Source organism: Hippoglossus stenolepis, chromosome 7, assembly GCF_022539355.2.
Source record: "Hippoglossus stenolepis isolate QCI-W04-F060 chromosome 7, HSTE1.2, whole genome shotgun sequence".
NCBI lineage: Eukaryota > Metazoa > Chordata > Actinopteri > Pleuronectiformes > Pleuronectidae > Hippoglossus > Hippoglossus stenolepis.
In genome coordinates this window covers 20,709,771-20,723,792 of record NC_061489.1, presented here as the reverse complement: position 1 = coordinate 20,723,792, position 14,022 = coordinate 20,709,771, and the positions used below count along the sequence as shown (strand labels likewise).

At 41.0% G+C, this 14,022-nt stretch overlaps 1 protein-coding gene across 1 annotated transcript in view; it reads left to right on the top strand.

Moving 5' to 3' along the window:
* The window catches only part of gfra4b (GDNF family receptor alpha 4b), a 39,131-nt gene extending 31,590 nt beyond the window's left edge, over nucleotides 1-7,541 (top strand). Inside the window, exons 4-8 of the mRNA XM_035160531.2 lie at nucleotides 105-450; nucleotides 1,179-1,288; nucleotides 2,460-2,594; nucleotides 4,507-4,673; nucleotides 5,959-7,541. Of these exons, the coding sequence (XP_035016422.1) occupies nucleotides 105-450; nucleotides 1,179-1,288; nucleotides 2,460-2,594; nucleotides 4,507-4,673; nucleotides 5,959-6,099 (899 nt within the window). The 3' untranslated portion in view covers nucleotides 6,100-7,541. The remainder of the gene's footprint in view (nucleotides 1-104; nucleotides 451-1,178; nucleotides 1,289-2,459; nucleotides 2,595-4,506; nucleotides 4,674-5,958) is intronic.
* Nucleotides 7,542-14,022: the final 6,481 nt, after the last annotated feature.

Genomic DNA, 14,022 nt, shown 5'->3' with positions numbered 1-14,022 from the left:
GTCACAGACGCTCCTATTCACACAAACACACAATGTCTTTGTTCTACTGCTATTATTTCTCTGCTCGTATCTAAACCCGTCTTTGACCTTACTTCCATCCACAGACTCGGATGTTGGCATGACAACTGTGAATCGCTGCCTCGATGCAGCCAAGGCGTGCAACGTGGACGACTTGTGCCAGAAGCTCCGCACAGAATACGTCTCGGCTTGTATCAAACCCACGGCCAAGTCGGGTCTGTGCAACCGGCCCAAATGCAACAAGGCTCTGCGGAGGTTCTTTGACCGCGTCCCCGCTGATTACACGCACGAGCTGCTCTTCTGCCCCTGCACGGACACAGCCTGCTCAGAGCGTCGGAGGCAGACCATCGTGCCCAGCTGCTCTTTCGAAAGCCCGGAGAAACCCAACTGCCTCACACAGATGAGGATCTGCAAAGCTGACTACGTCTGCAGGTTAGGAAAGAGACGCTTTCAATTGGTTTCCATTTATTTCAAATACAGCCTTTCTTTCATTTCCACGACTGTACCCTTAGTCTCGTAAGGATGTAATAACATATCGCACTAATATAATCGTAATCCCCAAGTTTGTTGTGTTTAATGATGCAGCTTTTTACTCGCGGCCTCTCAAATCAGCAAAGAAGGTTTTTCATTATACCCACTTTAGTTCAAGTATTCCTTGGATATAGATTCTATATTTATTCACCATACATATTTGGGCCAGTGTCGCTCTGTATTATGGCTCTTTGAAACCAAATAAACAGCCATTCAATCAACAAAATGGCCTGCTGTTTTACCCTAAAGCTTTCTACCCCCATTGGTTAGAACACCCCAGAGAGCCTGTTGGAATAACACATTAAATATTTAGCACAGATAAAGAGCCAGATGGATCAGAGTTATCGCTCATTGCTATCTCTGGTCATGGCCATTATTTTTCACAGCCCCATTACACTCAGAGGGCTTTGCTAATGATCCCAGGTCTGGGGGATGAAATATATTACTCTTTCTATCACTTTCACATTACAGTCCAATGCTTTCAGTCTTCACCACAGCCGACAATATTTCTTCATGTCAGACGGGCAAACTCTTAATTAAATGGCCGAGTTATAGTGCGAGTAATGCATGAAAAAAATTATCTTTTTTTTTTTTTCTTGAAACAACACTGATCTACCATGTTCTTGCAGGTCTCGTCTGGCACAGTTTCTGTACGACTGCGAATCCTCCGAAACGTCCGCCAACGGCTGCAATCAGGGAAACTACGGGGCATGTCTCCTCGCCTACACTGGGCTCATAGGTAAGTGCACACCGGAACGGTATCACACAGACAGGAAACATACAGTATATAGGGGAGGGGAAAAATAATATGTAATGAGCAGGTGGAGAAGGAACGAGTCAACATGAGAAAGAAGATATGCGCCATATGCTAGAGCACGAGCTGGAGGGTGAGTGAATAAAGATCAGGTTATAGGAGGGAGTGAGAGAACGAAATATACGTTATTGTAAACAAATAGGTTTTATTACACAAATGCCTGAAAATTGAATTGAATTCAAATTTAATTGTATAGCACCAAACCACGACAAACATTATCTCACAGCACTTGACATCGATCGAGACAATATCTTAGAGAAACCTAACAGTTGCCACAACAAGCAAACACTTTTCTCCCCCTTATTAGGTAGAAGTGAGGGGTGAGTGGAGAAAAATGGGGGGGAGAGGAAAAGTGGGTGAGGAGAGGTATGCAGAAAAGAGAGAGAGGGGGAAAACCAGGAACATACATTCATATTTGAGCTCTGTCAGACTGGTTGTTATAATGAAAATAATAATAGTGATACTAATAGATAACAGGGGTATGAATGATTGCAGCGACAGTCAATAATAATAATAATAATAATAATAGTTGGGTTGTGTCAGATTTGGATCCTGCAGCTCTGGAGTCAGAGATACGTGCAGAATGTAAAAATGTCTCATAACAGAAAAATAAAGGCTCAAATGCAAGGTGTTTAATTTATGTTGATAACAGACTATTTGAATAAAAGAACAGCCACTTCTGTTCCCACACACTGCAGAGAGGTGCTAATGTAATGCACTTCAAGAACCTTGAATGTTGCCCCTCAGCACAAACAGGCATTTGGCATTTTCATCCCTGTCTCGTATTTATCAAACCACTTGAACTGCCACCTCCACTATGTTGAAAAAAAGGCTACGAATCATTGCAATGCCAGATACCTGTGTGACCTAGAACAGAGAATATTGTAGTATTTCTCACAATGTCTCTATTACACCATACGGGTCTGTGGGCAGTCTAATCAGCAACGCTAGATTGTCATCCTCCCTTTACATCAGGGCAGGAAATGCAGTGTCCATTAATGTTTCAGATAATAAAGCACTATGAACACAGTGTAACAACTCAAAGAGGAATGAATATTTTATACTGATTGAGGCCTGGTGCGGTGTCTCCCTGCAGGAAGCACGATAACTCCCAACTATGTTGACAACTCCACGTCCAGCGTGGCTCCATGGTGCTCCTGCTCAGCCAGCGGGAGCCAGAGGGACGAGTGCGATGCTTTCCTGGGATCCTTCACCGACAACATCTGTCTCCGTGAGTCTCCCTTTGTCCACAGTGTACTGGAATGTTGTGACTCGGGATTTTGGGGCAAGAGGTTGAGTTTACTTTGAGGTATTTGCTTTCATAGTACAGGAGGGGGAAACCTTTGGCTGCTGTTTTAGTGTCTTGTTTAACCGGTATCTGTTTTTGCTGTATTTTATTACTCACTCTCTCCTTAGACAACTTGATGTTAGACATTTTACCCAAGCCCCAACCATGTGTGTTTCCAGTCTTGACAGCTGAGATACACTGAGTCTATTTCCAGGAAAACTAGGCCAGCCAGAGTTGCACGTCGCACAGTTTAAAGCCTCTTTCATGCTGCCTTCACGTATAAAAACAGACATTTCAAATGATGTAATCGTCCCTGAACGTATGCTTCCATGCATCCCTTACGTTGGTTGTTAAGCAATAGATCCAATAGAGGGCAGCGCAGAGTCGAGAGTTTCTGACAACAACAAACATGGCGACTGGAATAGGTTGTGACAACTCATGGAAACCTTCCTCATAAAACTGGTTATTTTGGACTCTAGTGATAACAGGCACAAGATCTCAATGCAATTGAACACCTGAGCAAAAATCTACTTTATCGTGATTAGCCAGTGAGCCCAGTCCCAGCACGAGCACACAGCACGCTCTCATGTACACCCTGTAGGACAAGTACACATCTAGTATAGTGGGCTCCAAAGAACAAAACTACTTTCAGTGAGCCCTAACTTGGCAAATATTCAACTATCGACCAACCATTTTAAAAGTTTGAGACAAATCATAGTGTTGAACAATCCCTGGAAATCCAAGTTTGTAGCATGAATAGCGTAAAAGTAATGACTTACATTTTTTTGAGTTAAGTTTGAAAGTTTATTAGGGCTCTGACCCCCTTTTCCCCCCCACTTAAAGGCTCTATACACCCCCCCAACACCAGGTGCTGGAGGAAAAGTCAGGGGATCACACATGTTAGTCGGGGTTGCCATCTGGGACCCATGAACGATTGTATAAAAGTTAATGGTAAGCCATTGAGTATTGCCATGGACCCACATGACCTACAAATACACTCAGGAGTTCAGGGCGTACTTGATATAATAACTTTAATCAACCTGCTGTTGTATCAGGGTTCTGCGAATGCAAATCACGAAAAGAAATATCAGTAGCCTACACAAAACATAAAACTGCATAAATAAATAGAACAACAACATGGATTACAGGTGAGCATATGAGATCATCTTATATCAGGAGGTTACATCAGCCTCAATCCAGTGGTCCCACATGTGTGTTTTATAATTTATTGTGTCCTATGTTCTTCTGCCGAGTTTCCATATGCTAATTCTCAACCTAACACCTTTTCTCTTATTACATCCGCTCTGTGTGAATGAGTAAGTTCCTTATTAATGCCCTCAGTGAGAATGGCATATATGCTGTATATGGGGAGATTAAGATATTCATTGTAGCCTGTGACAGACAGATAAAGTTTGAACTTTTATTACAAATATATATATATGTACAAATATACACATATATGTAAATAAGACTGAACCTGTACACACTATGAGTATCTTTGCCGGGTGAATCTTTGGCCAGTCCTTCCTCGGGCCCCCAGCCTAGAGGAGATACAGAGACGTCTCAGAGTTGTTTGGCCGGAGCAAATGGTCCAAGAGTTAATGAGGTCGATGTGGAGAGGCAGGTGCAGTTTGGTTACTTGAAGAGAATACTGATTATTTTCTACTTCTTCTCTCTGCTGCTGCTGAGTAAATCCAAAACTCGATCTGGCCTCGCAAAGGCTCTCATGCAAAATGCACAATTCGGAACCAAAGGCCATGATTGAATAAGACATGAGTGGACCTGGAAAAACATATCAAGACAATGTTGCTGAGGTCTAATAACATTCTTTCACCGGTTTTGTCTCGTGTTTCAGGGAACGCTCTCGTGACGTTTGGAAGCGAGTCAGAGCAGCAGCCGACTCTCAGCCAGCCCAGCGCCCCCAGCCCCGGCCTCAGCAGCACAGAGAACAGGAGCACCACTTCTCCGCCACAGACCGTAGAGACTGTGAGGAACCTTCTGGACACAATCATCCCCACACAGGTGGGCAGTTTTCCGTCATGGTCGGCGGTCGCCATCAGCGGCTTCACACATTCACACATCCAGCAGTGAGACCTTTTCTGACACCAGGAGAAAACACTGCTCAGAAGTGCAGAGATGATATACTGCCACTTTAAAATATTAAAGCCACCATGTATGGAATCTGAGCACAGGGATAAAGTTGTGCAGTGTGTGTAATGATTGCAGCTGGATGAATCAGCAGGAAGAGGAGAAGTGTATTTCTATGATTCAACACATAGTGGCTTTATATCGCTTTTTATTTACTTTGTCACTGCAATAGTTGCAAAAATGTCGACTATGATGTTTTAGTGTACAAACTATTAACACTTGGATGATTGGACCACTACAATGCTGAGATTAGCACTTCACAACCCCGCCAAGATAACAGACATAGAGGGGTGAGGACAATGAGTGGGAGTGTTTGTAATGTCCTTATGAAAAGTTTAAAGGCTAAACAGCGTTACAATTGAAGTAAATGGGGATCAATTCTTCAAATGTTTAAAAACGTGTCTGTAAGCCCCCGACATTCAAATTCCTCTCGAAACAGCGTCATTTACACTGAACTATCCCTTTAAAGTCCAAATGTATTCCTCAGTTTGACTAATCTGCTGAGATTTTCCATTAAGTCCATCGCGGAGCACAATGCACATGGAGAATCACACGAGGAGTAAATAATCAAACATAATTACACGTGTAAATATTTGTTGGAACGACGAAGCTGGTCTTTGGCATTTAATAGATCATCTGTGTAAATCTTGCAAGCTGTGAAAGACAGAGAGCAATGATTGTTTAAAGGATCAATGTGCCTTTAGTGATGGCATAGAAGGAATTTATGACTTGCCTGAAGTGACACAGTGACCATTTCATTAGGCAACTACATGTGTGCTCAGATGGCACATTCCTCCACCATGGTCAACACCATATCTCCCCATGTTGAAAGTGTTATGAGATCTTCCTCGGGTCATGTCCCAGCCCGTCACAAAATTTCATGAGAATCGGGTCAGTAGTTTTTGCGTCATTGTGCTGACAGACGGGAGAAATACAGGTCCCGAGGGTCTTCTGACTGATTTAACAATAGCACTAACCTCCACAGCAGCCTAGCCACGGTCCTTGCTTTTACCCTAACCGCAGTATTAATCCTGACCTCCAGTTGGAAGATTAACCCTAAAAGACAATGTTTGTAGCCTGCTTTGGCAAGATAAGGCCTGCACTGGGCTGTTCAAGAAAGGCGAGTCATAAACTGATCTCTCTCTTTCTCTCCTTCCAGGCCCTGGGAAATGAACTGCTGGTGGGCCAGGCCACCCTTTCACCCAACAGCCTCCCAAACTCTGCGTCACCTCCCCGCCTAATGCTCCAAGCTGCCTTCATCCCTCTGTTGCTCCTTCATCTTCTAAACAATGGACTCTAAAGACTGCGGGGGGGGGGGGAAGGTCAGAGGACCCTGCTAACACCAAGGAGATGGGAGGACCAGTGCAGTTGAGAGGAAAATGGACCATGTGCTGTTCCTCCTGCCTAAATATGTACAGCAGTTCTTGTTTTCTCTAATTTTGTGTCTCAGTGGTCCAGGTCCGCCCGCTCGGGTTCTCACTCACGAGAGCGTGAGATCAAAGCCAGTCTGTACATTTGTACATTGTCATTGCGATCAAGTCGAGGCCAAAACGAAGCCCCGAGTACCGCTTTTGTGGACTAACCCAGCTCACAGCTATACCACAACTGTATCCATTTTCCAGAGTTATATATGAAAAAACATAAAGCAGATATGTGTGATACAAAGACATGGAGTAGGCCAGTAACCGTGTAGATTTTGTATTATCAGCAGAAGCTCTTATACTGCAACAGAAAATGGGGTTTACCGGTGGATTCTGTGTGCGAGCTCGACCTCGGCGCACGGTGATTAGGGAGCTGCTGGTGTATACGGGGGCTTTAACGCCACTCTCCTCAAGCAACTGAGAGAGGACCATTATTTCTGATCAATACTGGGATAGTGGAGTGAAGGAGAGACAATGGAGAGACATTTTGCCACAGACATCCCAGACAAAGCCCTGATTCTAAAATGTCCAGCAGCGCCGTCTAGAAGAGATGCGGCAAACCGGAGTGTCTAAGATCCACCCTGACAAAATAATCGTCCTCTCCATCAAACTGTTCTGCCCTTTGTCAAACTCTCTCACATCACCTTGTTTGTTATTGCTAAAGCTGCAGCAGCTATTCAGAAAACACAAGTCCTTGGTCTTCATCAGCAAAGTGGTTGAGCCTGAAAGGAAATAATCAGAAAAGCAGCAACTCTTTACCTGCAGCTGCTTTACTATGTGGTTTGTGAACGTAACACACTTTTATTTCTCACTGTGTATATGAACATTGTTAAATGAGGCTCTGAGTTCTGGTCCCAGAGAGGAACGGGAATGGTCTGATGCCACAACCAGTCCAGAGCCTGTGCGAGATCAAACCATTATGAGTGATTCAGAATCGTCTGTTCTGGGAACATGCCAGTGAATTCTGAACAGGACCAGAGGTGCTGCAAATAAATGTTCTCGGATCATTATGTTTACTCATTTGCATCATTGTTTTTTGTTTTAAAGGACAAATGCTTCGGTTGGTTCTGTTGAAGCGAACACTTAGTTTCTACTTATGAGGAGATCGAAGCAACACAAATTCTAAACTCACACGACCTCCAGTGGTCCTCTCGAGTGTATTATTTTAAATGAGAATATAACGGGATTTACAGAATAACAAATTGTGACCTCAAGCCAGCTTCTTCACTTCAGTGTTGTACTTATACTGTATATATCTTGTATTTTTCTTGAATTTAAGGCCCAAATTTCCACCATAAAGACATTACGACATGCTACCATACAAGTACTGTATTTGTTATTTTTTATTTATCCGTTACCTGACCATTACTTCCACCGTTTAATCTTTAATCACTGTAATTACCGCGATGAGTTGGTTGATACTGTCCAGCTTCTATGAGGGATAGTTCGGGGTTCAGTATCTTGCTCAAGGACACTTCAGCACACAGATGGGGACGTCTGGGACCGCCGACCTTCTGGTTAGAGGACGACCTCTCTACCCCCTCAGCCACATGACAAGTTGCTGTGTTTGTTCAGAATTCAATATTATTTAAAAAAAAGATCAAGACATGAAAATAGCTTGAATTATACTCTGAGGGAAAAGTGACGACTCTAAGTGATGTCTGCTGACAATAACCCAGAACTTTCCACTGTGTCACAGTTGACATTTTGCCTTTAGTTTGCTGGAAACAGAAAATTATACCAGTAATCAAGTCACAACAGCCCACATGATTAACACCTGACTGTGACACAGGGTGATGTTATTATCCTGTTAGTCAAATGTGAGGTAGAAGCAATCAGCGCCGTCAGGGAGCATGAATGTGTGCGGCAAGAGGAAAAAACATACTGACAGAAAAACCAATGAAAAGCTGCAGCTATTGCGATCAAAATAAAAAAACAAACATATTTGGAAATCATAGACTTAAACAATGTCTGTGTGATTAGACATTATGCTCTTCTTCTACTGTATCCACTTAGTATTTAAGGTGTTGGACATATTAAGATTTTGATCTGATGATGATATGCAAAATTAACAATTCATCCTGAAGGTAACATGAATTCTGTTTCTAATTTAATGCCAATCCATCCAACAGTTGGTGAGAAAGTAGAGTCTGGACCAAAGTGAGGGACCAACCGATCATCAGACCAACACTGACATCCTCCAGCCATGCACCTAGCAAGGCTGGGGACTGGAAACATTTATCACATTTGCAAACACCACAACAATTGTGGTTCGTTGCAACATTAATAAAATGTCCGATGGTTATATTCAGTTTCAGACTAAAGTTCCTATTTGGTGATGTACATCAGGTTGTTTGTGTTTTGTTAAAGTCTTCTCCTTGAAGCACTGAACAAATATTCAGTTATTGAATTGATATCTTTCAAAATTCATACTAATGAGTCGAGAGCCACACATTTTAAATAAGAAATGAACAATTGCAATGGGATTTGTTTTAATACAAACCACCTATGGCTGTTTTTAGGGATAATTACTTCCTTTGCTGATTATGTTTTTAACAACTCATTTATCATTCGATATATGAAAAGTCCACAAAATAGTGAAAAATGGCCCAAGGTGCTGGTTTACTTAGTATAATTAACAGCCCCAAAGCCCTAAAGATATTTTTATTCCAACAAGTAAATGTTTGTGCTTCTCTTTTCTTTGTTTGTTTTTTACTTGGTGTAATAATTTAAATAGTTAATCAATCAAAACTGTTGCAGATTAATCGTCTGTCGTTATTAACTCATTGTTTCAGGTCTGATTCCACCTCTGCAGCAGAGTTTGTAACTTAATGATTCATGTACATACAGTTTGGTTCCTTTTCTATATCACACTATGGTCACATTTTGACTACAACCTTTATTTTGTATGCTTTACTATAAACAATCACACAAAAACCAAAGTTTATTTTTGTTCGTAGCAAAGCTGATCTCAAAGTAAACAACACTTTTCAGTTAAAGCAGAAAAATAAACACTCGGGAAACTGTGATATAAAAGTTATCAAGCTCTGCTCAGGAAGAAAAACTTAGTCGGGTGGATCCAAGTTGTCAGAGGCTCAGAGTTATGACGCCTGTAGAAATTCTTCACTCAGAAATAGAACCTGATTGATATGGATTTATGGGGGTCGATGCCGATACTGACATTAGGGGGCAAAATGATGTACAATACCAATAGATATATATTAAAAACAATTGCTAATTATTCTTAAGATGTTGTTATTAAACCCTTATATAATGAAATGTAATTGAGGCTAGATATTTTACTTAATTTACATCTAGAAACTTAATTTACATTTACATACACATTAAATGTAAACTCACACTATCAAAACTCTGTGAAGACTGCACCTTGTCTGCATCCTGTAGATACTGCACCATGGGCATTGACAATGAAGTCAGCTCGAGCAGTAAGTTCAAAAAACCCCTAGCACTGCAGGGAGGAACTGGGCTCATTATACTACAAGAGCAGATGAGGAACAGGTTGCTGCGATGAATCTGAATGCTCAGAATACGATCTGCTAAGCTGATTTATCCCAGACTCATCACTCCACGAGTGATGCAGTTTCATTTTCCGTGTGCAGCGTTCTGGAAAAAACAAACATAGTTTAGACTCATATCTTACCGCTGATGACCCGTGACACAATTTATAAAGCCGGAGCCTCACTTCCATAAAACCTGTAATTATAAGCAGAGTGCGTGTGGAGATTGAGAATCTCCCACAGAAAACTTCCCGGAGCTCATGAAATATGTAAATAAGAAGGAATTTAATCTGAACGCGTCTGATGAAGGTGAAATGCACATCTATCGTAGAGAAAGCATTTCGTTTTCCTGTGTTAGTCACATCTCATCTTTGCCAACGTAATGTCCTTCTGTGGTTCAGCTCATTCGCACAGATTATGGTTGATTACATCCTGTATCACATTATACAAGAGGAGGCTATTTGTGTTTCATAAATGTTTGTGTTAATGAAACTAAATACAAACAGGCTGATATAAAGACTTTATGAATGACAACAGAAAATTAGGGAAATGAGGCTGCCTAAATGACAAGAAATTAACAATTCAATTCATACTTAAAATGCTCCATGACTTTAATTCAGCGAGACAGTTTGGCACAGCCGATACATATTTAAAGCCGAATGTGACCCAGTGGACACATTTTCACATCATTCTGTCCTGGAAAGTTGCACATCCATTACAAACGGCCGCCTTGGCAAACACAGGTTGTTTTTTATTACATGGTGAACCAATAAAATTCAAGAAAGCTTCTTTTCCAACATTGTCCTGTTGAAAAAATATGTTTGTGCACAATTCGGCATTTTGGAGGAAATGAAATTGCCACCTAAGATTATTTCCTGTATGTTATGTTGTTAAAATACATAAATTTGAGAGCGTTATATTTGTTGCAACCCCTTGAAAGTTATGTAAACCATTTTTCTGTTTGAGGTCAGAAATATGAATGAATAAATCACATATATGTTAGTGTTTTGTAATATCTACGTGACAGTTTCCTACAATATTGCGAGTGTCAAAGCTACTTATCCTCTTGGATGCATGAGCTGTCAGTAATGTTTGTGAACAAGAAACTCATCAATAAGGATAAATGCTTCTATTATTTTGTTCACCCTAAGGATATAATGTTGTATAACATATTACAATATTCATATTTCCTGCAGCACCTCAAACTACATCCTCCAAATGATTTTATAATTACATAGTTAAATCTACTCTATAAAACAGATTCAATAAAACTTGTAAATCATCACCTCCATGAATGAGGATTTACTACAGGGCAGTTTTATTAGGCTGCATTATAGTGAGATGTATTTAATGTACATAAAACACCAGACAGTAGGTGGGAGCCGATAAACATTACACCTTGTGATTAGTCCGACTCTGAAGAACTTTGCCTTTGACATTTTATGTACAAATAACAGCAGCCATTAGAGATGCTGTAACCTGCACCGCTTGAATAACAATGTGCAGGAATGGAAAGTCATTACGTGCGAGACCTAATGAATTATTTACAAATTAATTGTCACCTTTATTAACCAGGGGTTTCAAATCATATCCATTATTGAACGAGACAGTTACTGCGAGAATTAATGCATCCAAACTCTGTCCTGAATAAAACTTTACGCATCACTGAAGTGAAGCTTTTTCAGGACTCAACATACATGAATCATCAGCTGTCACGTCCACCAGACTGTCGAGGGCTAAAGCTTCATGTTTTAATCCACTGGATGGATATTTGTACATCTACCTTCACTGGGTATTTCATGGGATGATGCTGGTATGGACTCATACTTCGAGGTGCAGGATTTTCAAATATTTATGACAACAACCTGCGCAGAATTTGACAGGGCTCTCAAGAAATCTTGTATGATTCAGTGTTAACGTTTGTCCATTAAACTCAATTGAAGTTAAAAAAAGATATAATGTCATTTTGAAGCAATGACGGCTCACTTTGTATGTAGGTTTACTCGTTTATTTGCGTTTTCCTGAAACACAAAACAAGGAACGTGACGTCATCCACTGCTTCTTTCTTTTGTAAAGTGCCCTCTATTTTTCTATAGATTCCATTTGTGTGCTGGAGACCATCACTGGGATTAATTCGCCCCCTTGCCCCTCCATTCACCGCACTCTCAAGCCAACGGAGGCTCTGAATCCAGCACCGATCAATAGCAACAATCAAATGTTGCTCTGGGGTGTTGACGCCTCCTGCCATTTACCACTGGATCATTTTACCTGCAACACATCCAAGACATTTTCACCGCTGTGGTATTTTCAGACTCCATTCAGTCTCTATGTTTTTTTTCCCGCATCTTGTGTTTGGGAGGAAGAATTGAAATTGATTCCTCCTGCTAATTGCTTTAAACAATGCAACAAAGTAAAGCCGAGGCTTGTATGTCAACTTCATTTGCTCACCACTTTTCCTCACCGCCGTGATGACTCGTTAGCAGCCGCCGCATGATTTTACTTCCAATGACGAACGTGATTAAAACTCACTGCAATCACCAACAAAGCCCATTCAAAGCTCATCCTCAGAACACAGCGCGGGCTGTGAATCAAGCTGTACAGAGGGAGAGCGGGTAACGAATTAAAGAGCAGAGAAACGGGAGGGTTTGAACGGTGCACTCCAAGTTCTCATCTGAAGCAAAACAAATTGTAGTGTGATATATGTGATTAGGATGCCAATCTTTTTTGGGGGGGGATCATGATGTCTTACTTAAAATGAAAATAAAGCATGACTGTAATATGGTTTAAATACGCATCTCCTTCAGCATAAATATTAGTTAAAAAAAGACAAACTATAATGTGACGTAGGTTATAAGTGTTGGAAAACAAATACCCACAGTATGTAACAGGGTTTCTGTGGATTTCCAGTTAAATTGTGGATGTTTTTCACAACCTAACGAATACAATTTAACATCTTTGTCAAGTACGACAGATGAATATCGGAGTGACAGAATTACTTGATAATTGAAGATAAGGTGAGATAGCGTAGGTGAGAATAACCCTTAAAGTGGGACGTTACCTTGCAAGATAAAATAATTTCAGTTTTCCACTAATTGGTAGTTGTATTAATTAACTCATTTCTGTATCGTTGAAAAATAAATACTTATGGACACATTCCAAACTACAATGGCCCTCAGCAGAGAGCAAACCTCCACTAAGGCCCAACAGTCCCCCAATGAAAACACATTTACATTTTCAAGATCAAGATTTTTATTTGGATCTGCACCAAAATCATAAATTCTATTCTCCGAGAAATCAATGAAAATGCTGAAGAACGACCCATCTGACAATGCTTAAGAAAGTTAAAATACAATTCCTGGATACGGACCCTTGTGGTAATCCAGAAACATGGAAGAAAGAACAAAAGAAGTAGCATTAAATGAATGTTAATAAAATCTAAACGTAGTTAAGACCTAGTACATAATATGTTAACATATTTAAGACTTTTTGAGGCCTACATATTAAATGATGACTTTTTTTCTAGACTATTGAAGAACCAGCAGAAGCCCTGATGTAGAATGACTCCAAACTGTGTGTCCACACCACGTCCTCTGTCTTGAAGTCTGTAATCCCCACAAAGGGGCTTGTTTACTCAGTGTGGCTTTTAATCAGCGTAACCCAGTACTAATAATCTGTTTGAAGGTCATCAACATGTTTCCCTGCACGAGTCCCATCCTGCTGCTGTCCAGTCCTCGCAGTGAGGCAGATCTAATGCAAAGTCATTATCACTCTGTGACAGTGTGACACTTGTAATCCTTTCCTCTAAAGCACGGATATCCTAAAGTGAGGATCACGCGTTGTGTGGTTTTCGTCGACTTCTCCCAGGTTAATGTGTAATTATGATTTGTTTGATATAATCATAAAACCTCATTGGCTCCATTTCTACCTCCCTCTCTCCATTTGTGGATCTACTCTTCATGTGCAGTGGGGAATATATTTGTAGGACAAATCTGTCTACCTGTCTCCATGAGCTGAAAACTGTTTTGCATATTCCGCTGCAGATACACTCCTCCAGATGTACAAGGACGTTCACATTTGTGTGCAGTGTCTGTAGGCAAATCTGTCTTTTCATGCATATGTGTGTGTGAGGCATGTAGGCGTACGTCTGCGGACATCTGTTTTTGTGTCTGTGATCTGTGTGTATCCATGCATATCTCTGTCTTTGTGTGTTTGCATGAACGCACATGCACACATCTGTCTTGTAAAGGTACATTTTCTGTTCTCATCCCACAGCGAGGCGCTCAG